At 35.9% G+C, this 23,567-nt stretch overlaps 5 protein-coding genes across 6 annotated transcripts; 3 read left to right on the forward strand and 2 right to left on the reverse strand.

The window, feature by feature from the left end:
* The first annotated feature begins 1,558 nt into the window (after nt 1-1,558).
* Nucleotides 1,559-7,360, forward strand: LOC104738016 (uncharacterized). The gene is made up of 20 exons (XM_087481419.1): nt 1,559-2,056; nt 2,171-2,309; nt 2,649-2,980; nt 3,264-3,345; nt 3,422-3,683; nt 3,997-4,055; nt 4,176-4,265; nt 4,397-4,488; nt 4,577-4,675; nt 4,792-4,869; nt 5,075-5,159; nt 5,237-5,295; nt 5,416-5,485; nt 5,626-5,717; nt 5,879-5,941; nt 6,022-6,088; nt 6,214-6,450; nt 6,576-6,692; nt 6,785-6,937; nt 7,025-7,360. Exons 1-20 carry the CDS (start codon nt 1,656-1,658, stop codon nt 7,139-7,141), a joined length of 2,694 nt encoding a protein of 897 aa, XP_087337545.1. The 5' UTR covers nt 1,559-1,655; the 3' UTR covers nt 7,142-7,360.
* A 671-nt stretch (nt 7,361-8,031) lies between these two features.
* LOC104738017 (uncharacterized) lies at nt 8,032-13,368 on the forward strand. The gene is made up of 18 exons (XM_087480544.1): nt 8,032-8,537; nt 8,652-8,790; nt 8,900-9,222; nt 9,495-9,576; nt 9,656-9,917; nt 10,224-10,282; nt 10,421-10,510; nt 10,648-10,739; nt 10,828-10,926; nt 10,967-11,024; nt 11,077-11,151; nt 11,272-11,363; nt 12,117-12,167; nt 12,250-12,316; nt 12,434-12,628; nt 12,748-12,824; nt 12,900-13,052; nt 13,147-13,368. The coding sequence occupies exons 1-17, from the start codon at nt 8,137-8,139 to the stop codon at nt 13,015-13,017; spliced, it is 2,280 nt and encodes a 759-aa protein (XP_087336670.1). The 5' UTR covers nt 8,032-8,136; the 3' UTR covers nt 13,018-13,052; nt 13,147-13,368.
* A 30-nt stretch (nt 13,369-13,398) lies between these two features.
* LOC104735763 (uncharacterized) lies at nt 13,399-14,085 on the forward strand. Its single transcript, XM_019235054.2, has one exon. It carries the CDS (start codon nt 13,486-13,488, stop codon nt 13,900-13,902), a length of 417 nt encoding a protein of 138 aa, XP_019090599.1. The 5' UTR covers nt 13,399-13,485; the 3' UTR covers nt 13,903-14,085.
* A 119-nt stretch (nt 14,086-14,204) lies between these two features.
* LOC104735762 (autophagy protein 5) lies at nt 14,205-17,339 on the reverse strand. The gene is made up of 8 exons (XM_010455610.3): nt 17,090-17,339; nt 16,693-16,817; nt 16,529-16,595; nt 16,063-16,152; nt 15,535-15,622; nt 15,207-15,350; nt 14,774-14,905; nt 14,205-14,594 (listed from the first exon to the last, which is right to left on the reverse strand). The coding sequence occupies exons 1-8, from the start codon at nt 17,192-17,194 to the stop codon at nt 14,323-14,325; spliced, it is 1,023 nt and encodes a 340-aa protein (XP_010453912.1). The 5' UTR covers nt 17,195-17,339; the 3' UTR covers nt 14,205-14,322.
* A 1,367-nt stretch (nt 17,340-18,706) lies between these two features.
* On the reverse strand, nt 18,707-22,041 carry LOC104735764 (protein REVEILLE 1). 2 transcript variants are annotated; one of them, XM_087482639.1, is made up of 7 exons: nt 20,946-21,572; nt 20,648-20,720; nt 20,444-20,545; nt 20,241-20,352; nt 20,080-20,141; nt 19,608-19,922; nt 18,707-19,495 (listed from the first exon to the last, which is right to left on the reverse strand). In XM_087482639.1, the coding sequence occupies exons 2-7, from the start codon at nt 20,672-20,674 to the stop codon at nt 18,941-18,943; spliced, it is 1,173 nt and encodes a 390-aa protein (XP_087338765.1). In that variant the 5' UTR covers nt 20,675-20,720; nt 20,946-21,572; the 3' UTR covers nt 18,707-18,940. The 2 variants fall into 2 exon arrangements, with proteins under 2 accessions (XP_087338765.1, XP_087338764.1); XM_087482638.1 differs by lacking the exon at nt 20,648-20,720 and having other exon boundaries at nt 20,946-22,041.
* Nucleotides 22,042-23,567: the final 1,526 nt, after the last annotated feature.

Consider the following 23,567-nt stretch of genomic DNA (forward strand, 5'->3'; position numbering starts at 1 on the left):
TTACTTCAGTGATGTTCTTTGTGCACGTTATAGAGAACACTTTGCATTTTTTTTCCCACAGCGCATGTATATAAAATGTTCTTTGTGAACGTTATAGTCTTATAGAGAACACTTCGCATTTTTTTCCCCACACACAGGCGCATATGTATACAAAATAATTTACATCGTAATATAATTTTCCATTTCAACGTGAAATTCAAATTCTGTTTGATTTAAGCTTTAATTCGGCATAGGTTGTGGTCTTTCATCATCTAATTTCTAGGTTGAGTCAGTAAATTATGAAAGTTTTGCCATCTCCATTGCGTCGTCAAGATCATATCTCCATTACGTTACAATGATACTACAATTTTCTTCTGCTATTATTTGGTTACTTTGTTTTGGTTGGTTTTGGTCATCTCTTACTCATCATGCCTTTGTGATGTTCTTGTGTTTCAGAAGTTTTTTGTTATTTGTTTTTCTAGTTTTAGAAACTATACACAAATGACAAAACTATATTAATTGTTTCACTGTGTAGATATTAATCATGCCAAACAAGAATGAGACACAATGTAGCTCGTTCGTGAGCATGTAACTTTTAGGTGTGAGTTATTATATTATACACATAGATAATTGATATGTACATTCTGATCGTACATGGATATTTGCTCACCAGTTACCATATATGTAAACAAAAAAAAAGATATAGATAATTTTTTTTTGATCAAATGTGTAGAGAGATGTGAACAGGTAATAAAAAGATGAACAAGGGGAACATCATGTGGGTCCAGCTTGTAAGCATGTGAAGAAATCCTTGGAGGCATAGATGGGCCAACCCCCAAGCATCACTTCTCAGCTTTTCCTCATCACCATCATACACTTTTTATGTCATTATGCAAATATTCCATATTCTCTAGATCTAATTATTTATTTATACGAATATATAATAGCATTAGCTAGCATATAACACATGTATATATAACAAATTGTACATACCCTTCTTTACACTTTTCCCTCACATGAATCCATCTTTTTGTTCTTTTCTTTTATTTAATTTATATTTCTCTTTCACACACATCTGTATAAATTTATAATGTACTCGCATACCTTAACAAAGAATTGTACATATTAAATTCCCAACTTGAGAACATGAATTAATATATTTGAAAATACATTACTAGTTTCAAAGAAATTGTTTAGAAAATTTGTAAAATATGCATGACAAAAACCTAAACTTGATTAAGCTAAATTGGATATTTTGATGCGATCTTGACTGTCTAGTGCATGTTTATTTTCTCCCTACAAGAAAAGTTTGTATAATGACAAAAATACAAAAAGAGAAAGGTAGATCTGTAAAATTGATAAAGCTGCGTTAACAAGGAAACAAAGTAAAAATCATAATCTTAATCACATACACTGAATAGTAAATAATACTATAGCTTAGCGTTCATTTTATGAAAATTGTCAAAAATGGGGAGAAATTTTTAAACTAGGTTTAACCGGTTCGGCATTTTCAGCGGTTTTTTTCCCGGTAACCAAACCGGATAAGACATTCGAGTCAATGGTTCACCGTGAAACGACGCCGTTGTCATGTCATAGTACTTTTAATTACAAAAAGAAAAACCTCACAAAACCTCTTTCGTTCGTTCCCGTCACCTCCAGAACCAACCAGTACAACCATGGTCGACGGCGAAGTTGAAATCCTTCGCGGCTACGAGCTCCGTCTCCTCCGTTGCACCTTCTCTTTACCACCACCGTCAGATCCTCCTCTCGATGAATCCCAATCTGGTATTCATCCACACGAGACTCTTATAAGCTCCCTTCTGTCTTCAATCGAGGCTGGAGACTATCTTGGAGCTTTAGCCTCCGACGCTACCAAGCTAATACTAGGCGATTCTGAGTTCGAACTGGTTGATACAGTTGATTCCGCCGAGAGATTTTACTCGGAGCTTCTGGACAAAGTCGAATCGTTCGTGGTGAACGATTCTGCTGATGAAGTCGATAAGGCTCGCCGTGCTGTTTTGTTGATGTGCTTAGCAATCGCATCTGCTTTTTGGTTTACTTGTTGCAATTTGACCGGGTAGGGTTACCGAGTTTTAACTCTTCATAACATTTCATGAACTTGCAATATTGAGAAAATTAATTTGGACTCTGGTTTTGCAAATTTTGATTGGTTTTGTTTCTGAGCTGTTAGTTCTACAGAAGGAACAACAAAATGTTCAGTACCGTTTAAAGTATCAGAAACTAAGGATTTGGTTGAGTGGGAGAATTGGGCTAAGATTCAGCTCATGTCTGTAGGTTCCGACTTGCTCGGGAAGTTTTCAAATCTCCAGGTACTACTTATTCAAGTTTGTTGCCTTAATCAAGCTGCTTTGTTGTCCCAGTCTTTATTTGAGTTTCTAAGAGAGTGTCGTTTGATGTTTATTGGACGTTAATGTTTGAGAGGAATGATCTTTCTTGCTCTTTATTCTGCATTATATACGAATAACCTTGAAAGGGGCTAAGCTGTGTATTGTAGGCCTTTGCAGCATTCATTTCTGTTTGCTAGTACATGGATTAACTTATATGTGTGTACATTATATTTTAGCAGCTCTCTGAAGTAGTCATGATCTGTCTCTATTTGTACTAACTAGTAAACTCTATGTAACCCAAACTACTTTCTTTTCCTGCAGCATTTAGTTTTTGCTAGATTGCTGCTGTTAAAGTTGAAAGATTTGTTGTTTGCGACAACTGCAACTAAAACTTTTGAAGTTAGGAGTATTTCATGGTGGCTTGTCAGAGTTTTACTTATTCATCAAAGAGTTCTACACGAGCAATCTTCATCTTTGTTTGAGATGTTGCAAGTTTACATGGCCGAATCTCTAGACCATTTTGGTGCACTGGAAAAAGTTAAAAGCTATTGGGCTACCAAGTTGCTAGAAGACGAAGCTTCATCCATCACGTCAACCATCCATCTGGAAGCATGTGTACTGCAATATATATATGGAAGAATCGATCCTTCTCGGTAAGTTACCATTGGGATAATATTTTCTTTGCCTACATCTAAGATGTTTATAATTTTTTGTTCTAGGATAGTGACCAATTACTTTGGTTTCGCCTTATGGTTCCCTTTTTAAGAAAATAATGAGAGGTTTGCGAGTCATGTACTTGCGAAATTGAGCTTGTATAGCACATATGTATATAGTTGTTGCTGCTCTCATTTCCAATAGCCATTACATACCATTTCATGACCTTTATCTACTCTCCTGCTTTAGTATATTGGTCTTGATTCAGAGTAAAATTGTTAGGTTGCAGCTTGAAGCTGCTAAATCAGCAGCAGGGATCGAGTTCTCTGTTTCTGGGGCTCTTGGATTCCGTACTATTCACCAAGTAAGCTCTGAGATATATTTTGTTCTGTTTTATATATTCGGCTTTGTTATTCTAAATTCCCCTGATCTTGCTGTAGGTAGATCCAAAGGCACAGATGGTATTGATAGCCAATACTAACTCATCAAATGGAGACGTGAGGTTGGCCTCTGAGAAAGCTGATGTTGGACCTTATGAAGCTTGGGGAGGTGAAGCACCTGAAGTATATATGACTCCCAAACTAGTGAACAACGAGAGTGAAGCTGGCAAGGAGTCTGTGCCCTTAAAACCTGTTGAACAGGCATTGATTTTGGCTCAGTGCCTTCTAATTGAAAGGGGTAGTCGGCACGATGAGATGCAAAGTAAGTGAACTCAAATTCAAGTGTATTTGCAATGTTTATTTCTCAGAGTTTTTTTGCTCCATCAAGAGCTTAGGTGGTGGAAAGATAGAGAAGATTATTAGCGGTTCTGCCTACAATTAAGTTACTAGCAGTTGTGACTGCAGTTCAAAAAGCTTAAAAATTCTTGTTACGGCGTTTTGAAATAAGCACAAAGATCATGAAGGAGAAGATGCATTTTTCCGCTCTTGCCTCTCTGTCGACTAGTTATGTTGAACTGAATTAAACTATGTTCTTTATTTTTATTATATAATCTAATACTTTTCTTTTTCTGCAGGATGGGATATGGCTCCATATATTGAGGCAATTGATTCTCAAAAGTCAACATATTTTGTTGTAAGTGTCAATTCTTTCTAGTTAATTAATTACAAAGTGACTGGTTTTGTTTTTCATTTCGTCACAATCAATGCAAGTAAAACAAACTGACTGACTTTTTTGCTTCGGACATGGGATTAGCTACGGTGTTTCTGTGACTTATTACGTGTTCGATGGGAATCAACTCGAGGTCGTACAAAGGGACGCGCCCTGGAAATGATGGATAAATTGGTATGTGTGAACAGCGCTCGTATTATCAATTTTGGTTTTCTTTTTGGATTGTATATCTCCCTGGCTCATACACTCATTTTGTAGCGTTCACTCTGTCCTTTATTGTTGCTCTGATAGTTTTCCTGTATCAGGTTGGAGCTATTAACAAGAGCGATCCTGGAGTATCAAATCGGATCCCTTTATGCTATGCAGTCCATCTTCCTACTATTCCTGCGTTGAGAAAGTATGATATTCTATTTATGTGCGTGTACAAATACTCTTCGGGGTTTTCTGCGCTCTTATTCATCGTTCCAATTTGTTTTTAACAACAGGGAATACGGTGAGCTTCTGGTGAGTTGCGGTTTGGTTGGGGAAGCAATCACAATATTTGAGAGACTGGAATTGTGGGATAATCTAATACACTGCTACTGGTATACTTAATATGAATACTGCGTTTGTGTTGAATTTAGCTTCACTTGTTTTTTTCCTTTCCCACTATGGCTTTCATGTTCTGTTTCAAAACTTATCAAGTGATGTGAAATTTCAGCCTCCTTGGAAAGAAATCAGCAGCTGTAGATCTCATCAATGCACGGCTTCTGGAACGGCCAAATGACCCAAGATTATGGTATTCTCTTTGATAGTACCCTTTGTCTGTTCATTTCCTGTTGTTTATATATCTTAGTTATTAAATGGATGTGAAGAGCCATAATTACTGTATCTGCTTTGAACGGACACTTCATTTTATAATCATTTTATAATTTTGTTTATACTAGAAAGTTATTATCGTATTGGATCACTAAATTAATTTTGATGATAAATATTGGTTTCAGGTGTTCACTGGGTGATGTTACGATTAATGATTCCTGTTATGAAAAAGCCCTGGAATTTTCAAATGATAAGTCAGTTCGTGCTAAGGTAATTTGAGACACAAAACAAAAAATCTTTTATGTCCTTCTTTCTTAGTCCATGCTCTAATTATCTTCATCTTGCAGCGGGGTCTTGCTCGCAGCGCATACAATCGGGGTGATTTTGAGAAGTCGAAGATGCTGTGGTATGTTGAACTATTTGGTTCTGTCCTTTGTTTTTTTTTTCTTGAACGAAAATGGATTTGTGAACTTGGCCCTTCAGGCTAATTTTACTTGTGAGATGTCTCATTTTTCTCGTCCTTTAGGGAGGCTGCAATGGCTTTAAATTCTCTGTACCCTGATGGTTGGTTTGCTCTTGGTGCTGCTGCGTTGAAGGTATCTATCTTACTTCATCTTCTCCGATAGTTCAGTAGCAATAGTTTCCACTCGAAATGCCATTAGATAAACAGCATTGAAATTCTTTTCGTACTGACTGAGATGGATACTAATTTAACATCTCCTACATGATACCATAGGCCAGGGATGTTCAGAAAGCACTGGATGCATTCACTTTTGCTGTTCAACTTGATCCCGACAATGGGGAGGCTTGGAACAACATTGCTTGTCTGTAAGCATTTCAGTTTCACTATTCTGCTCTGTTTGTGCTGAAGAATTATTTTTTTTCTTCATACATACCTTACTATCTAACTTCATTACTCATTTTTCACCTACCTTATGTTTCACATTTATAATGGATGATGCTGAATGTGTAATTATATGTGATCGCAGGCATATGATAAAGAAAAGGAGCAAAGAATCATTCATTGCGTTCAAAGAAGCGCTTAAATTCAAGTATCCCTCTATCCTTTACGTTTTGTTACTTGAGCTAAGAAATTCAGAGCAAGTAATTGAAAAATATTGTGTATCAACAGGCGAGATAGCTGGCAGATGTGGGAAAATTTCAGTCATGTAGCTATGGATGTGGGAAACATTGATCAGGTAAATGCAGCTATTAAGTAAAGATAAATTATTCTACCCTTTTAGAAAAACCTTAGCTATATTTGTTTTATTTAAGCTTAGGAGTTACACAAATTGGTTTCATCTTTGTGTTTTTCCTCTTCCAGGCCTTCGAAGCTATACAACAGATACTGAAAATGAGCAATAACAAGAGGATTGATGTTGTTTTATTGGACCGTATAATGACAGAATTAGAAAGTAGGAATTCAGCATGTAAGTCATCACCATCTTCATCGATTGAAATCGACGGTTCTTCAGATGAATGGACGGAAACAAAACCGTGTGCTGCAACACCAGCTGAAACTCAACGCCACCTAGAGTTACTTGGGAAAATTATTCAGCAGGTTAGCAAAACATTTCAACAACTAGTATGAATCTTTGTACTCTTTTCTCTGAGTGATAGTTATTGGCGTATGCATCCGATATAGCTCTGTACAGTCCTTTATGTGATTCTTGCTTGTTTTTATAGATTTGCAAAACAGAAAGTACATCTGAAATCTGGGGATTATATGCAAGATGGAGTAGAATCAAAGGAGATCTTATGGTATGCAGCGAGGCATTGTTAAAACAAGTGCGATCATATCAGGTATCTAAAGACTGATGATTAGTTGATTACCCGAAGCCACAATTTTTTATCTATGAGCAACATTTGATGATATATCGATAACTCTCTATCAGGGATCAGAAGTGTGGAAAGACAAAGAGCGTTTCAAGAAGTTTGCGAGAGCGTCATTGGAACTTTGTAGAGTCTATATGGATATCTCAGTGTCCACAGGAAGCAAACGAGAACTGTTCAGTGCTGAGATGCATTTGAAGACCACAATCAAACAAGTAAAAACCAAACTTAATCATATATTAATCCCCGCAATACTTACTGTTGAGAAATGAATTAAATGGCTGACGTGTGCATGTGTGTAGGCTACAGAGAGCTTCTCGGACACTGAAGAATTAAAGGAACTTGAAAGTTGCCTTGAGGAGGTGAGAAATGTAATGCAGAAGAAGAGTGAAGAAGAGACTAGAAATACAAAAACATGAAAGAAGAAAAGACTTGTCACTGTCAGCATAAATTAGCATCATTTTTGTTGTTTGGGCTAAAAAAATACACATATTGTTGAGATCATAACTTGATGCTTCGTTTTTGCGGTTATACGAGTTTTGAGTTTACGTCTCTGCTTCTGCAAGCTTAGTAAGACGATTGAATATCAATATGTACCTTGCACTATGTGTCTATGTCGAATTAAAATCTCTTTGGCCCTTCTGCTTCAATTTCATTCTGCATTACCTCCACTTATTCTCACTACTCCTTCTTTAATGAAGGACGAAATTCTCCTTCTAACAATTTTTAAAAGAAAATTGAACATCTAGTTGTATCTATCAGCCTCCTAGTTGTACCAGTTGCACCCCACATATCCCGTAGTTGTACTGGTTGTACCCTAGTTGTACCCTAGTTGTACTAGTTGCACCCCGCATAATGGGATTCGAACCCTGGACGCACGCGCGTGCGCATGGAACTTGCAACCACTGAGCTACTGTACTTTTGGTTGAACACATACTGATTTAATATGCAGCGGAAGCGGATATGCATGGAGAACCGAAATCACTAAACTAAATATCGACTGTACAGTAGTAGTAGTAAGTAATTTTAAGGATCACAACTAGTGTAAGCATGAAATTTCTGTGATTCAAATTAAATAACTTTTTTTTTCTTTAAAGATACATAAGTAAAATAGTAATACCATATATATTATAAATCTTAATATTTCCAAATGTAAATATTTAGAAATCGCAATTTGAAGGACACAATCAAAAGGTGGTACATCTTGTTTTGGTATTTTAAAGAGTTTCTAATTTTCGAAACGCATTAAAAAATGGAAAACATCCAACTTTACCTTTACCTTTTGACCTCCTCGTCAATAAAATAAGTCGAACAAACAACAACTCTCTGAGTTTATTTCTTCTTCTCTCCCAAAAAACACTAATCACAAAAACACACTCTCTGCCGTTCCCGCCACCTCCCACAGTACACAACCATGGTCGACGGCGAAGTTGAAATCATTCGCGGCTACGAACTCCGTCTCCTCCGTTGCACCTTCTCTTTACCACCACCGTCAGATCCTCCTCTCGATGAATCCCAATCTGGTATTCATCCACACGAGACTCTTATAAGCTCCCTTCTGTCTTCAATCGAAGCTGGAGACTATCTCGGAGCTTTAGCCTCCGATGCTACTAGGTTAATACTCGGAGATTCCGAGTTGGACCTTGTCGACTCGGTTGATTCCGCCGAGAGATTTTACTCTGAGCTTCTCGACAAGGTTGAATCGTTCGTGGTGAACGATTCTGCTGATGAAGTCGATAAGGCTCGCCGTGCTGTTTTGTTGATGTGCTTAGCAGTCGCGTCTACTTTTTGGTTCACTTGTTGCAATTTGACCGGGTAGGGTTACCGAGTTTTAACTCTTCATAACATTTCATGAACTTGCAATATTGAGAAAATTAATTTGGACTCTGGTTTTGCAAATTTTGATTGGTTTTGTTTCTGAGCTGTTAGTTCTACAGAAGGAACAACAAAATGTTCAGTACCGTTTAAAGTATCAGAAACTAAGGATTTGGTTGAGTGGGAGAATTGGGCTAAGATTCAGCTCATGTCTGTTGGTTCTGACTTGCTTGGGAAGTTTTCTAATCTCCAGGTACTACTATTATCTTCGTTCTGTATCTTTTCCCAGTCTTCATTTCAGTTTTTTTTTTTTTTGTTTGTAGTGAACTCTATGTAACCCAAACTACTTTATTTTCCTGCAGCATTTAGTTTTTGCTAGAATGCTGCTGTTTAATTTGAAAGATTTGTTGTTTGCGACAACTGCAATTGAAGTAAGGAGTATTTCATGCTGGCTTGTCAGAGTTTTGCTTATTCATCAAAGAGTTCTAGACGAGCTATCTTCATCTTTGTTTGAGATGTTGCAAATTTACATGGCCGAAGCTCTAGGCCATTTTGGAGCATTGGAAAACATGAAAAGCTATTGGGATACCAAGTTGCTAGAAGATGAAGCTTCATTCATCATGTCAACCATCCATCTGGAATCATGTGTACTGCAGTTTATATGTGGAAGGATTGACCCTTCTCGGTAAGTTACCGTTGAGATAATGTTTTCTTTGCGTATATGTTTTGTCCTAGGATATTGGCCATATTACTTTGGTTTCGCCTTATGGTTCTCTTTTTAAGAAAATAATAATGAGAGACTTTTGACTCATTTAGTTACGAGATTGAACTTGTATACCACATATGTATATAGTTGTTTCTGCTCTCATTCCTCACAGCCATTACTTACCATTTCTTGGCCTTTTATCTACTCTTTTGCGTTAGTATATTGGTCTTGACTCGGAGTAAAATTGTCAGTTTGCAGCTTGAATCTGCTAAATCAGCAGCAGGGATCGAGTTCTCTGTTACCGGGGCTCTTGGATTTCGTACTATTCACCAAGTAAGCTATGAGATATTTTCTTTCTTCTGTTATATATTTTGGCTTTGTTGTTCTAAATTTCTCTCTGATCTTGCTATAGATAGATGCCAAGGCACAGATGGTATTGGTAGCCAAGACTAGCTCATCCAATGGGGACGTGAGGTTGGCCTCTGAGAAAGCTGATGTTGGACCTTATAAAGCTTGGGAAATTGAACCACCTACAGTATATATGACTCCCAACTTTGCGAACAACGAGAGTGAAGCTGGCAAAGATTCTGTGCCCTTGAAACCTGTTGAACAGGCATTGATTTTGGCTCAGTGCCTTCTAATTGAAAGGGGTAGTCGGCACGATGAGATGCAAGGTAAGTGAATTCGAATGTTTATTTTTCTCAAAATTGGTATGCATCATGGTGGAAAGATAGAGAATAATTTCAACGATTCTGCCTACAATTAAGTTACTTGGCATTAGTTGTGACTGCAATTGAAAAAGCTTGGAGATTCAAAAAGTTACGGCATTACCAAATAAAGACAGAGATCGTGAAAGAGAAGATGCGATTGTCCGCTCTTGTTTCTGTGTCGACTAGTTTTACTCACTTGTGTTAAACTGAATTAAACCATGTCCTTTATTTATTTTTATTATATAATCTAATACTTTTCTTTTCCTGCAGGGTGGGATATGGCTCCATATATTGAGGCAATTGATGCTCAAAAATCAACATATTTTGCTGTAAGTTTCACTCTTTCAGTTAATTAAAGTGACTGAATTTAAATGTTGATGTATGGAGCTGTTCGTTTCTTCATTTTTGTCACAACCTATGCAAGTAAAAACAAACTGACTGACTTTTGTTCTTCGGACATGGAATAGCTACGGTGTTTCTGTGACTTGTTACGTGTTCGATGGGAATCAACTCGAAGCCGTACAAAGGGACGCGCCCTGGAGATGATGGATAAGCTGGTATATGTGAACACTTCTTGTATTATCATTTTGGTTTTCTTATTGGATTGTATATCTCTCTAGCACAGAAGACACTCATTTTGTAGCATTATTTCATTGTGTGCTTTGTTGTAGCTCTGATAGTTTTCCTTTATCAGGTTGGAGCTATTAACAAGAGCGATCCTGGAGTATCAAATCGGATCCCTTTTTGCTATGCAGTCCTTCTTCCTACTATTCCTTCTTTGAGAAAGTATGCATGATATTCTGTTTATGTGCCGATATAGATACTTTTCAGGTTTGCGCTCTTATTCATCGTTCCATTTTGATTTCAACAACAGGGAATACGGTGAGCTTCTGGTGAGTTGCGGTTTGGTTGGGGAAGCAATCACAATATTTGAAAGCCTGGAATTGTGGGATAATATGATTGTCTGCTACTGGTAAACTTAAATACGAATACTGCCTTTGTGATGAATTCAGCTTTGCTTGTTTTCTCCTTATCCCACTATGGCTTTCATGTACTGGTGCAAAACTTATCGTAATATTGTGATGTCACTTGTGATATGTCTCATCTTTTTCTCGTTCTTTAGGGAGGCTGCAATGCAATGGCCGTAAATTCTCTGTATCCAGATGGTTGGTTTTATCTTGGTAATGCGGCGATTAAGGTATCTTACTTCATCTTCTCCAATAGCTTAGTAGCAATGTAATTAGATAAACAACATTGGAATTCTTGTCATGCTGACTAAGAGGGATACTTATTCAGCATCCCCTAAATGATACCATAGGTCCCTGATGTTGAGAAAGCACTGGATGCATTCACTTTTGCTGTTCAACTTGATCCCGAAAACTGGAGTGCTTGGAACAACATTGCTTGTTTGTAAGCATATTTCAGTTACATGTTTCGATGGATTTACTCCAACCTATTTCTCCATATTTGACTCCAAAAGAGAATATTCTTAGAATATTCTTCTTATATCTTATTATTAATTTATATAATGATCCTTTATTTATTAAAATTACAAATTTGACCCAATTATTTTATTTTTAGCAAAAAAGAAAATTTTTAGCATGTTATTTATATTTAAAATTTATTATTGAACAACATTGCATTACACAACATTCATCAGTTATTAGTATTTGTTGTATTAAATTGTTTTTAATCTTCAGTTTAAGTCATATTATGTGTTTTAAATTTTATTGGTAGTAATGTTATTTTGTACTTTTGTTTGTATTGTCTATTTTCTATGTTATATATGTTAATTGTTGAATTTTAAAATTATTATTTATAAGTTTAAGTAGAAAATAATAATATTTAACTGTTTATATAAATTTAAGGGACTGATTTGCAAATAAAAAAGTTTAACTCCAAAATGGAGAAATGAATTAAAAGTCTCAAATATAGAGACAAATCTAGAGATCTCTATTTTGGAGATGGAAATTGAGTGGGGTTGGAGAAGGTTTTTCTCCAAAATAGAGTTTGGAGGTAGAAATGGAGATGGGTTGGAGTTGGTCTTACTATTAACTTCGCGACTCACTGCTCACCTAGTTTATATATATATATATATATATATATTTTTTTTTTTCATTTACTGAATATGTAATATTTTATGGGTACAGGCTTAAAATGAAGGGAAAAGATCAAAGAATCATTCATTGCATACAAAGAAGTGCTTAAATTAAAGTATCACTCTCTATCCTTTACGGTCTGTTACTTTAGCTAAGGAAATCAGAATTAGAAATTGAAAAATATTGTGTATCAACAGCCGAAACAACTGGCAGCTGTGGGAGAGGTTCAGCCATTTAGCTATGGATGTGGGAAATACTGATCAGGTAAAATGCCAGCTATTAACTTACTCTACCCTTGTATAAAAGTCTTAGCTATTAGTTCCATCTTTGTGCTTACGAACTAAACGAGTTGGTTTCATCTTTGTGCTTTTTCTCTTCCAGGCCTTTGAAGCTATGCAACAGTTAATGAGATTGACCAAAAACAAGTGGATTGATGCTGTTTTATTGGACCGCATGATGACAGAACTGGAAACTAGGAATTTATCATGCAAGTCATCATTGTCATTGACTGAAATCGATGCTACAACAAAGACTGAACAACTCCACATAGAGTTGTTTGGGACAATTATTCAGCAGGTTGGCAAAATATTTCAACAACTTTCTCATCCTCCTTTTTATATTTTATTGATTCAATTTCGTTTTGTTGCATTTGATATGGGTTTTGTATTGTCCTTATGTGTTTCTCTCTTCTATAGATTGTCAAAGTAGAAAGTACATCTGAAAACTGGGAATTATATGCAAGATGGAGTAGAATCAAAGGAAATCTTATCAGGTATTGATTGTTAAGTTATCAAAGCCACTCTTTTGTATGTGAGTAGCATTTGACGACATATCCATATGCTCTCAGGGATCAGAAGTGTGGAAAGACAAAAAGCGTTTCAAGAAGTTCGCAAGAGCGTCATTGGAACTTTGTAGAGTGTACATGGAGATATCAGTGTCCACAGGAAGCAAACGAGAACTGTTGAGTGCGGAGATGCATTTGAAGAGCACAATCAAACAAGTAATAAACTAAACCTAACAATTTATTAAACCCCACAATACTTACTAAGCTTTTATGATCAGAATTAATGAAAATGGCCGACATATGTGTGTAGGCTAGAGAGAGCTTCTCGGAACTTGAGGAGGTGAGAAATGTAATGCTGAAGAAGAGTGAAGAAGAGACTAGAAATACAACAAATACATGCTGAGTTTTTTCCCTTCACCATTTTAGATGGTTCTTTTTTTTTTTTTGCGGTGGACTCTTGTGTTAAAAAAAAGATGTCGTGCCGTTTTGACATTTTAGAAGATTAAAAAAATGCGCGTCGTTTATTGTGGCAGCTGATTGGCGTCTTTACTAAGAAATAAGAAATCAATTCTGACACGACAACGGAAATAGAATAAAAGAGAGGACCAAAAAAAAAAACCTTAAAATACTTTTGATCTGTGCGTAGCATATGGTTGTTGTGTCTCTTCATCATCATCTCCATCCTCGAATCTCGATCGCCACATCACCGGTTTCTAGCCTTCACGATGTGCCTTTGAGCATGAGATTTGGATTGACGCGACATCTTCCTTTGATACGATCTTTCCCCAATTATTCAATCACTTCCCGATCGCGAGAACAACTGTCAAAATCGCCGGTGACCATGGCGACCACCGAGAGCGACAATCTTGTAAAAACTTCGACGGAGGAGACTGATAAGAAGAAGGAGGATAACAAGAAGGAGGAGGTTTCGGTTCCTCCACCGCCGGAGAAACCAGAGCCTGGCGATTGTTGCGGTAGCGGCTGCGTCCGATGCGTTTGGGATGTCTACTACGAAGAGCTCGAAGATTACAACAACACGCTTTCCAGACTTGCTAAATCCAATTGAGTGAAAAGAAATTGTGATTTTTTCACGCATTTGTTTTGTCACTGGGAAACAAAAATTAAACAATGATTTGTCTATGTCCATCTCTCTCAGTGCTTTTGTTTTAACCAACATTTTGGATTTCTCTATGAACTTGAGCTCATGCTTTTTTACTTGTGAATGAATAGAAGAAATCAAATTCGCCCAGAGAGGAAAATCGTTCAAGTAACAAATGTAAAAGAAGAACCAACGAGTCAATCAAATATTTCCTAATCTTTCTACCTTTTTTTTTTTCTTTTCTTTCTGTATTCTGAGTTCTGGTTCCATCAGGAAGTAGCTGTATATAAACAAATCATCGATTCTTTTGGCTTTTGCAAGACCGAACGAGATAACAATTTGATCAATTCACAGATGGATTGTAACTGCAGAGAATCTCCTTACTTTTCACCTTTGGGGAGCTTTCACAAGAACAGAGATATGGAGATAGAATTCTGGGTTCATCAAGTTATTTACCACCCACGAAAACGGTATCTCTAGTTTCATTTCTATCCCTTGGATCCTTGCCAGTTTGATTTCACCCATCTCCCGCAGCAACCCATCTGCTTCTTCTGTATTATCATCATCCCTGCTTCTTTCTTCTCCACTCGTTTGAGCTCTGTCTCCAATGAACTCTGGGAGGAGACTTTCAATGGCATTGCGTAAGGTAAAGCATTTCCCTGTTAATGGTGGAACAAATCAGTTAGTATCTCACAAAGGAGAGATTCAACAACAGTTGGATTCACTCTGCATGGAAGCTATTGACTGAAAAGCCATATGCCAGAAAAGCCAATCTCAGCCAATCTCTTTTCAATGAAGATAATATGAAGAATGTGAATCTTTAAGGTGATTATCTTACCTTCTTCTCTGAGGAATTCAACAGGGCGATTTAGGTAGGAAATGTCATCCCATGTATCGATCCCAGGTACATCTTCAATATTCTCGAAATCTTGATTTATACTCCGAACATACAACCGAACAGGAACTCTTGCTGAGAGAAACGATTATTGAGAATCAGGAAAAAAGTGGTTGCACAAGAACAATGAGGACACTATTACTTTGTATCATTTTAGCCAATACTGAACACTGAAATAGATGCAACCAATTTATGAGGGGTCAATATTCTTTTCCAATTAAGTTGTTGCTGTCTAGAGGATTCATCAGAAGACCGAAAACTACTATTGACTGTTTCTAACTAGGATAATATGGCACTCCCAATTGAAACCACTTTTCCAAATATGAGAAAATGTGCTAAGGTGTAACTTCCTCAGCTGAGTATATAGTTGGCAAACCTGTCTTAATTTGTCCAGCAACATCCATCTCAGTCGCACCTTGTCGAGATTGTGGAGATGACAAGCTTGCTTTTCTTGAAAACTCATCTTCGATAGTTGCCATTTTAAGCTTGGGTGATAATTTTGTGTAGGCATCAAGATCACCTGCCAAACCATTGGTTTTCAGACTCTATACTAACTCAAAAGGTCATATATCCAAAGGTTATACCCCGATTGATGCAAATAGTGGCATTGAAAATGCTGAACGCAAAAGTAGTGTGTAACAAAAATGATAATGGATTTGTGACTGCTAGTATTTTATATGTCTAACATCATCGACCACTCGTACCATTCATGACAGAGGTCCATAGATCCTCTTGATCACTCTGAGACATATTCATAACATTCTTGCAATTTCCATTGATGATATACTGTGCCTGCAAGATAAGTGGATAAGTTCAATAGGTCAAAACTTCTTATCATTTACCGTTTGCTAACTTAGGGCAGGAGTAAAGCATTGTTAAAACATAACATAAGAGAAGCCTATGGCTAAAACATTAGGTAACGACAAACCACTTGCAGCATACTTAACAAAACTATTTGCGGTCATTACCAGCTACACCAATACAGTCTATGAGATTTTATAACCCTTTGAACTTATCATAGACAAAATGCATGGCTGTAAATGTCTAGGTGTTCTCTAACATTGATAGTACATCATCAAGATGTGGAAGGAAATCACACACTTAGAGCAAAACAAATAACTCACAGTTTTACGATGAGAAATCCAATGAAACAATGTACAGAGTCCATATGCAATTAACGTTTCAGTTAAGATGAGAAGAAAGCCATAAAAATTCAAGAAATCTTCACTAACCTCTTTTAAAGAATTAACAAAGTTCCATTTTACAGAATCTTCTCCTTCACAGGGTATCAGTATGTTGCTAGGATATCCTCTAAAGTGTACCTACAAACAAGAATTTCTGAAAAGCTCAAGAACTGCAAAGACAAAAGAGAGTAAAGTTTGTGAATCTTGCTAGTCAAGAGACACTGATGAAAGATTCCACTGACAACATACTGTGACTGTTATGCTCATACAGGTGCCCCAAAAATTGGGCTTTACTTGTAGTAAAAAAAACTAAAATTTGTGCCTTTCTGTGGTTAAGTAAATGGGGATGTAGACTAAGAGAATGACAATGTGGATCACCAATTTTTTTCCTCCTACGTTTAGATTACAAGAATAGTCTGCCCTCAAGCTCACTTAAAATGCTTAACACAATACACTACGCCCATCTCTCAAACATAAGCTAATGAATTTGAGAGGAAAGAAAAAAAGAAATCACCGTGAGATTCCAAGGTCGTTCTGGTTCTGCGCATAGGAGATCGAATAGAACGCCTGTTGGTATATACCTTCAAACCAAAAGAAGAAGATTTTCACACTCTTACATAAAACACATCACAGGTACAAATTCACATTATTATAACAGAGAGATGAACAGTGACGTACCATTTCAAAGGAACTCCTTTGTAATCGAACCAGATTGAATCTTCACCAGGAGGAAGTGAATCCTTGAAATAAGGCTTTATATGAGGAATCAACAGAGGCAAATATCCTATTCTTGGTGCTAACACCTGATCAAAATGCGATCGCGAGAAAACAAACAAAGAAACTCATAAGCACGCGATTGCAGTTTATACACGATTCAACTGCTCGTTTCAAGCACAGAGTAACAATTTGATCATCGGAATCGGATTTTGATTCAAGACGCAAAGAAAAGAAAAGCCCTAAAACCCAGAATTTAATCATGATCCAAACACAATAGATATGCACCATCGATTTTGAAAACCAGACCATCAAAACAAAAAAAAAGCTAGAGGTATCGAGGAGAAGAGTGAGTGATTACAAGAGCAGGAGGAGGAGAAGGGTGAGAAGCAACGTCGGATTTGTGGAGATGAATCTGCAGAGGAATTGCTCCTTCCCATACATACTTGACCGCTTCATTCGCCATTTCTCTTCTCTTCCTTCCTCCGTCTTCCCCGTCACAGCACCCCTCCACGCTTTCAAGTTTGAAGAATCAAAACGACGCTGTTTTCTTGTGACGTCCTCTTTATGTAGTAGAATTAAAGTGGGTGCGTACAAAAGAATTCTTGCATAGGGTACCAGAGAATTAAATCCTTATGTAATGTCCCTAGGGTGTTAACCGGTCTGATTTGGTTTTGGTAAGTTGGTTTAATAAATGTTGGTCAAATTTCGAGTTAGAGTTGGTTTCTTAATTGGTTCGATAATTTGCTTGAACACACCAGTAACACTTAACTAAAGGAAAACAGCTAAAATCAATCCAGACTATTTGTGAAACGTTTTTTCATACCCAAACTATAGTACTATTATCAATCTGAACAAACTAAAATTTCAAATTTCCTACCTAAACTTTATTAAATTAGCCGATTTCAACATGTCCGTAAACGGTGTTACTTGGTCATTTAACGGTGCTGAGTCAGATGCCAATAAAACGTCGTTTTGGTAGCTTAAATAAAATAAAAAAAGGTTGCTACTACCAAGATTCGAACCCACGTTAACCTAGCCCATCGTTTGTACAACGTAACCACTCGGATAGAGTGATTTCCTTGGGATTGATTAACAACGATGTCATATATTGGCTTCCGTAAATCTTCTTTTTCTAATGCAAACAAATAGAATAATTCAAGATAATTTAAATATTAATTCAAATAAAAATGAAAGGAATCATATATTTATTTTGAATGATGTAGAAAGATTACCTTATTTTTTAAATCTTATCTAAAATTAAATTTGAAATTTTTGGTAACTAATATTAAAGTTAATGCATTAAATGCTAATTTTTTTTTAAATAAATTTTTTGTCAAAAGTTGCTGCAAAACTACTAGTATAGATGGATGAGGAAAAATCCAGATCTAGGTTTTACTAAAATTCGTGGAACTCAAAAATACAAAACAAAAATTCGATATGTTTGCATTAGAAAAACAAGATTGACAAAAGACAATATATTACATCGTTGTTAACCAATCCCAAGTAAATCACTCTATCCGAGTGGTTACGTTGTACAAACGATGGGCTAGGTTAACGTGGGTTTGAATCCTGGTAGTAGAAACCTTTTTTGATTTTATTTAAGCTACCAAAACGACGTCGTTTCGATGTCCAAATGCCATGTGGTCGTTTTATTGGCATCTGACTCAGCACCGTTAAATGACCAAGTAACACCGTTTACGGACATGTTGAAATCGGCTAGTTTAATAAAGTTTAGGTAGGAAATTTGAAATTTTAGTTTGTTCAGATTGATAATTGCATGGTACCATAGTTTGGATATGAAAAAGCGTTTCACAAATAGTCTGGGTTGATTTTGGCCGTTTTCCCCTCTTAGCACTACTGTTGTTTTCTATTTCTTTCAGATTCTGGTTACCACCTCACCAGTTTCATCCTTGCCTTCAATTTGAAGCAAACCCTTCACCAAACCAATTAAATCCCCTTATCTAATCGGAGATACTTTAAGAGAAACCATCTCGTAATCATTTAACTATATGGAAAAAAAATTGTACAAAGAGAGTTTTACAGTTACAAATTTTGCTGAAGTTTTAGCCTAAAGAACAACAAACATCTCGAACAAAACAATGAAAACGACAACAACAACAACAAAAGGCTTTGGTGAACATATTTTAGAAAGGTTGAATGAATATATTAAGTTTAATGTCTCTTCTTTTGGGGTACCTTAGAAAATGTGTTATAAGTGGAGATGAATCTCTTGTTCTTCTTGTTCCTCTTCTTCTATCATCATCTTTCTCTTCTTGTACGGACCAAATCCCCTTGCATTTGACTCTGAGTTTGTTCTTCTCAGCTCAGAAAATGCAGACCTCTCGCTAGGTTTAAACTCCCACTGACATACCATTGTTTCGGGTTCTGAGGTCTTGTCCGTGTGTCCTGTATCATCCACCGAACCAGAGTTTGATCCAGTCGATGATCCTTCGTTTTGGACAGCCTTTCCTGAATCTAAACATCTATTTTCCACATCTTCTTGCTTAAGAGGTACTTGTATCCAGCAGCTCAAGAGCTCTTCTTGTCCGTTTTTTATTATCGGTAATGTTTTGGATGGTGAGGGTTTCCGTGGTAATGGCTGTATTGGGGATTTACAGTAAGTTGAAGTTGTCAGAGAAGAGGACATGCCTGAATCAGATACCAAAACTGTCTTCCCAAAGAGTTTAATAAGGCTTTGTTTCGTTGGTTCCTTGACTGAGCTCTCTGTGTGTAAGAGTCTCTCTCTAGGAAACAACTCCAGCTTCTGTCAAATTGATCAAACCAAGGATGTTAAAAATTAAGCATCTAAGAGTGGGGTATTTTGTTAAATCGAGTGAGTATAAATTTGCAGGTGGGTTTTCGTTTTTGTCAAGTACCAGAGTCTCAAGCTCTTCCGGTGCATTTGCAGTAGTTGTAAGAGCAGCTGGTGGTGATGCAGAAGAAACTGGTGACAAGCTTCGATTTGGTGAACTTGAATCAAGGGAACACAAGGCTTCTGATCCAACAGTAGACAACACTGAGGTTGGAGATCGGTTGTCTCGTTCTGACGGAGAAACTGATCTACTTGTTCCATCTGCTTCGTTTCCAAACTTACGTGGGTAAGGATGCGCTGGTTTTCTCTTGGGACGAGGAGGTGGTATCACAATTGGCTCCACTGAGCACCCATCACCTCCAGTTGCTTCTCGAGCAACCTGCGTGAATACACCAGAACACAGCAGAGTCAGAACACAAACAACGAATGTACAATAATCACTTCTTACAGCAGTACTTAGGTTTGCTATTGAGGTTATAGCAACACTTTCTGTGAACAAGGGTAAAAGATACTATATAGCAAATAAGTGTATAAACCTTAGAGAAAAACTTCTGAGCATGGCTTCGAATCTGAACTGCAGTCTTTGTGCCCACATGTTCTGTTAGTGAAACGAACATACATTTGAGGGTTCAGGTTCTTGTATAGGTCATAACACACAGTAGCAAGTGATATATAAGTAAATTCGTTTTTATTTTACCTTCAATTCGTCTCCATGCTCGCCCGTATAATTTCAAGGCTTCAACAAACTTCTTGTGTTCTTCATCTGTCCACCTCTCTCTTTCTTTTGTTATCGTATATGGTTTCCGTATCTAAACATGAAAAGATGAAAGATGAATTGAGCCAAAGATGTTCACTTTTTTACATAACAATATTTGACAGTTGATGTTAAAAAGAACAAACCTTGGGTGCATAGTCATTTCCACCAAAACTTTTGTCATTGAATTGTATCTGCTTGTCTGCAGTTTCCTCCTCAACTCTATTCCTCAAAGGAGCTTTGGCAACCTGAAACCATCACAAAGCAAAAGGACTTTAGGAGACATATCTTCTCACAACATAAACGCAATATATGTCCTTTTAAAGCAAAAGTGGCATTGGATCATTTACTTTCTTATTCAGTTTCTCAATGCACATTCTCTCATCCACAAAATCCCAAAAACGTCAACTGTATTTACAGATCCTAGAAGAAAAAAAAAACAAATTGGCTTTGTTTCTTAACAACCCAACCCTGCAAGTTCTCAATACAGTCGATTACATCTTTTAAGAGTCTGCAAATGAATTATACACACCGAACAGGCTAAACTCATATTAGAAGCTTTCTTTTAGATGTTGTAAACTCTTAGATTCATTACCTGAACTAGAGAACATTTGAAAAATTCAGCAAAAGATATATAGAAGAACATACCTGAACATTCGCAGTCAACGGAGACGACGCCATAGCTTCCCGGATTAAGATCTCGGCGGAGGGGAAACAAAACAAAACTCAAAGGTGTGGATCGCAGAAAAGGTAAACGAATCTGGAGTTCAAAAATCAGCTTAATTTCCTCTGTTCTCCGTCAGTTTCAATAGATCCCATAAAATTAATAAGATTTATCTCAGCTCCCAGATTACACAACGACAAAAACAGATTAGCTTCTGAAATCAGAACCAATCCAAAGCTTCCACCTTTCGGGAAAGAAAAAGAAAAAAAAATTCAATTAAACCGGAGATTTGTCGGGTTCGGTAATAGGAAAACAGAACAACTCTTTTGGGGGCAGAGAGAAAGAGAAGAAGAAGAAGCTCGGAAATGGAACTCTCAGAGATTCTCTAAAGCTCACCGGAGTTGACAAATTAAAAAGAAGAAGAATTTCGACGGGTTCTGATTAGCCGGAAGAACAAAAGCAGAGAGAAAGAGAGAAGAAGAAGAAGAAGGTGGAGCTTTGGGGGGTTGGGTCTGTGGGAGGAGGGAAGAAGAAGAAGAACTCAAGGAAGAAGGGAGGGGGTGAGAAAATAGGAAGACAAAAAGGGCAGAGGGGGTGCCACGTCAGCTTCTGGTTTGTGCGCTTTTTTCATTCTTTTTTAAAAAAAAAAACATTTTAATTTTTTATTGGTATTTCCATGGAACGCTCGAGAAACAGATGAAATCTTGTGGCTCACGTTCAATGACCACCATTTCCACGTGTCCAGCTACTTTTTTTTTTTTAAAGAAAAATAACAAAACTTATAGATTTATCATCGTTTATATTATTTTTTTTTTAAATGAATCTACTTGTTTTAAATACAGCTACAGAAAGTTTGAATTCTCATTCTTTTTTGTTACATCATTCTTTTGTGTATATTTATCTAAATTATGTTAAGACATAGTATCTAAGAAATATAAGGGGGAGGTATTGGTTTAGGATTTAGAAAGAATTTTAATGACTTTATGTTCTTGCTGATTGTTAGAATCATAGAAAATTGAAAGTTAAAAATGAAGGATTCTAAGAGATTGTTTAGGAAGTTTTTTAAAATCTTGATGATTTGTTTTTTCTAATCTTGTAAAATCTTTCTATTTGATGAAAGAATTTTCATGACTTTTGTTATGAAGGAAATGATATAAAATCCTAAACCAATAACATAAAATTTGAATTCATTAACAATCCAAGATTCTTTTGTTTTACTTGAATAACATAAAATTTTTAATGACTTTATAAAACTCTTAATCTAATAACACTAGATTTATCAAGATTTTAGATAACTTTTTACAAATCCACAACCAATAACACCAAATTTTTAAAGAGTTTTTAAAAGTCTTGATTGAATAACAACATATTTTACCTAACTTTTAAAGTCATTAAAATTCTTTCTAAATCCTAAACCAATACCTCCCCTAAATATTGTTTTTGTGTAAAAGAAAAAAAAAAAGGATTTTGCTGGACGGAGAAATGTGAGCCACCAGAAGATACTTAAAAGGCAAAAATTAGAAGAAGCCTACTTGCGAGAGTATGATTTTTTTTTTTTTTTTTTTTTTTTTTTTTTTTTTTTGTTTCTTACTCGCTAGTATCTCTCTTGCTCTTCTTCATTCAATAGTAGTTTTTTATTTTTTATTTATGGATAAATACTTTATTCTCTTTAGCCATTTTATAGCTACATGGTTTTTTTATGGACCAAATTACTCTATAGGATTCTTGAATTAGGATACTTTCTATTTTGATCTATTTCCATATCGTGGTCCATCAAAAATATATATTAACATTTGTGTTATACAAAATTTCTATAGTTATGTTTTTTTTTTGTATTGTTAATCTCTACAAAATTGCACAAAACTCAATAATCAAAATATGGTAAATTGACTAAATCAATTAAATTTATTCTCATAAAATCGATAATATATATAAGTTTCCTAAAATCGCTCTAAATCTCTCTTCTAAATCAATAAGATTCTTAAAATCCACAAAATATCATAAAGTTGCAAATGATTTTTTTTTTTTAACTCGCTACTATCTCCTTAAATTTTGATTGTAGCAAAAATGCAAAAAAAAAGAAATTAGATAGAAAAAACATTATAATTCTCATAAACAAACATAATATATAACCTAACTTATAAATAATTAAAAAAATATATGCTCACGGTGTCTTGCGAGTTAAAATCTAGTAAAATATGTAAAACCTTAACAAATTTGAAAAAGATAAATTTATTTTCATAACTACTTATAAAAATAAGTGTTTTTAGTGATTTGATGTAGTCTTTTATTACTACTAGATATTCACTCGCGGTACATCGCGAGGCTATATTTTTTGTTTAGAAAAGTAAAATAAAACTGATTTATTATATAAACTATATATGTAAATGATATCTTTTGTTTTTTTTAAATTTACTATAGTTTTACATCAATATATTATGTCGTCTGTAATTTCTATTGTCTACATGTAGTGGTTTATATGTAGTGTATAATTTTCATAGTCTCTATGAAGTTTAATCGGAAATTTCGGCTGTTATTATTGTCTACGGTAAATCAGTTGTGTTTAATGTTTAGTATAGTTTTTTTTGAGAATTAATTAATTAAAT

The sequence above is a fragment of the Camelina sativa genome, chromosome 13, assembly GCF_030686135.1.
Source record: "Camelina sativa cultivar CO46 ecotype springtype chromosome 13, ASM3068613v1".
Taxonomy (NCBI): domain Eukaryota; kingdom Viridiplantae; phylum Streptophyta; class Magnoliopsida; order Brassicales; family Brassicaceae; genus Camelina; species Camelina sativa.

Coding starts and splice junctions, on each gene's coding strand:
- LOC104738017 (XM_087480544.1), top strand. CDS start 8,137: ATGGTCGACGGCGAAGTTGAAATCATTCGCGGCTACGAACTCCGTCTC. Junction 11,025..11,076: donor GTACTGGTGCAAAACTTATC/GTAATATTGTGA, acceptor CTCGTTCTTTAG/GGAGGCTGCAATGCAATGGC. Junction 11,152..11,271: donor TTGGTAATGCGGCGATTAAG/GTATCTTACTTC, acceptor ATGATACCATAG/GTCCCTGATGTTGAGAAAGC.
- LOC104735762 (XM_010455610.3), bottom strand. CDS start 17,194: ATGGCGAATGAAGCGGTCAAGTATGTATGGGAAGGAGCAATTCCTCTG. Junction 16,153..16,528: donor AACGACCTTGGAATCTCACG/GTGATTTCTTTT, acceptor TCTTGTTTGTAG/GTACACTTTAGAGGATATCC. Junction 14,906..15,206: donor TGCTGGACAAATTAAGACAG/GTTTGCCAACTA, acceptor CGTTTCTCTCAG/CAAGAGTTCCTGTTCGGTTG.
- LOC104735763 (XM_019235054.2), top strand. CDS start 13,486: ATGGTTGTTGTGTCTCTTCATCATCATCTCCATCCTCGAATCTCGATC.
- LOC104738016 (XM_087481419.1), top strand. CDS start 1,656: ATGGTCGACGGCGAAGTTGAAATCCTTCGCGGCTACGAGCTCCGTCTC. Junction 2,057..2,170: donor ACTTGTTGCAATTTGACCGG/GTAGGGTTACCG, acceptor CTGAGCTGTTAG/TTCTACAGAAGGAACAACAA. Junction 5,296..5,415: donor GAGAAGTCGAAGATGCTGTG/GTATGTTGAACT, acceptor CTCGTCCTTTAG/GGAGGCTGCAATGGCTTTAA.
- LOC104735764 (XM_087482638.1), bottom strand. CDS start 20,978: ATGGCGTCGTCTCCGTTGACTGCGAATGTTCAG. Junction 20,142..20,240: donor AGCATGGAGACGAATTGAAG/GTAAAATAAAAA, acceptor TTTCACTAACAG/AACATGTGGGCACAAAGACT. Junction 19,496..19,607: donor CGGAAGAGCTTGAGACTCTG/GTACTTGACAAA, acceptor TCAATTTGACAG/AAGCTGGAGTTGTTTCCTAG.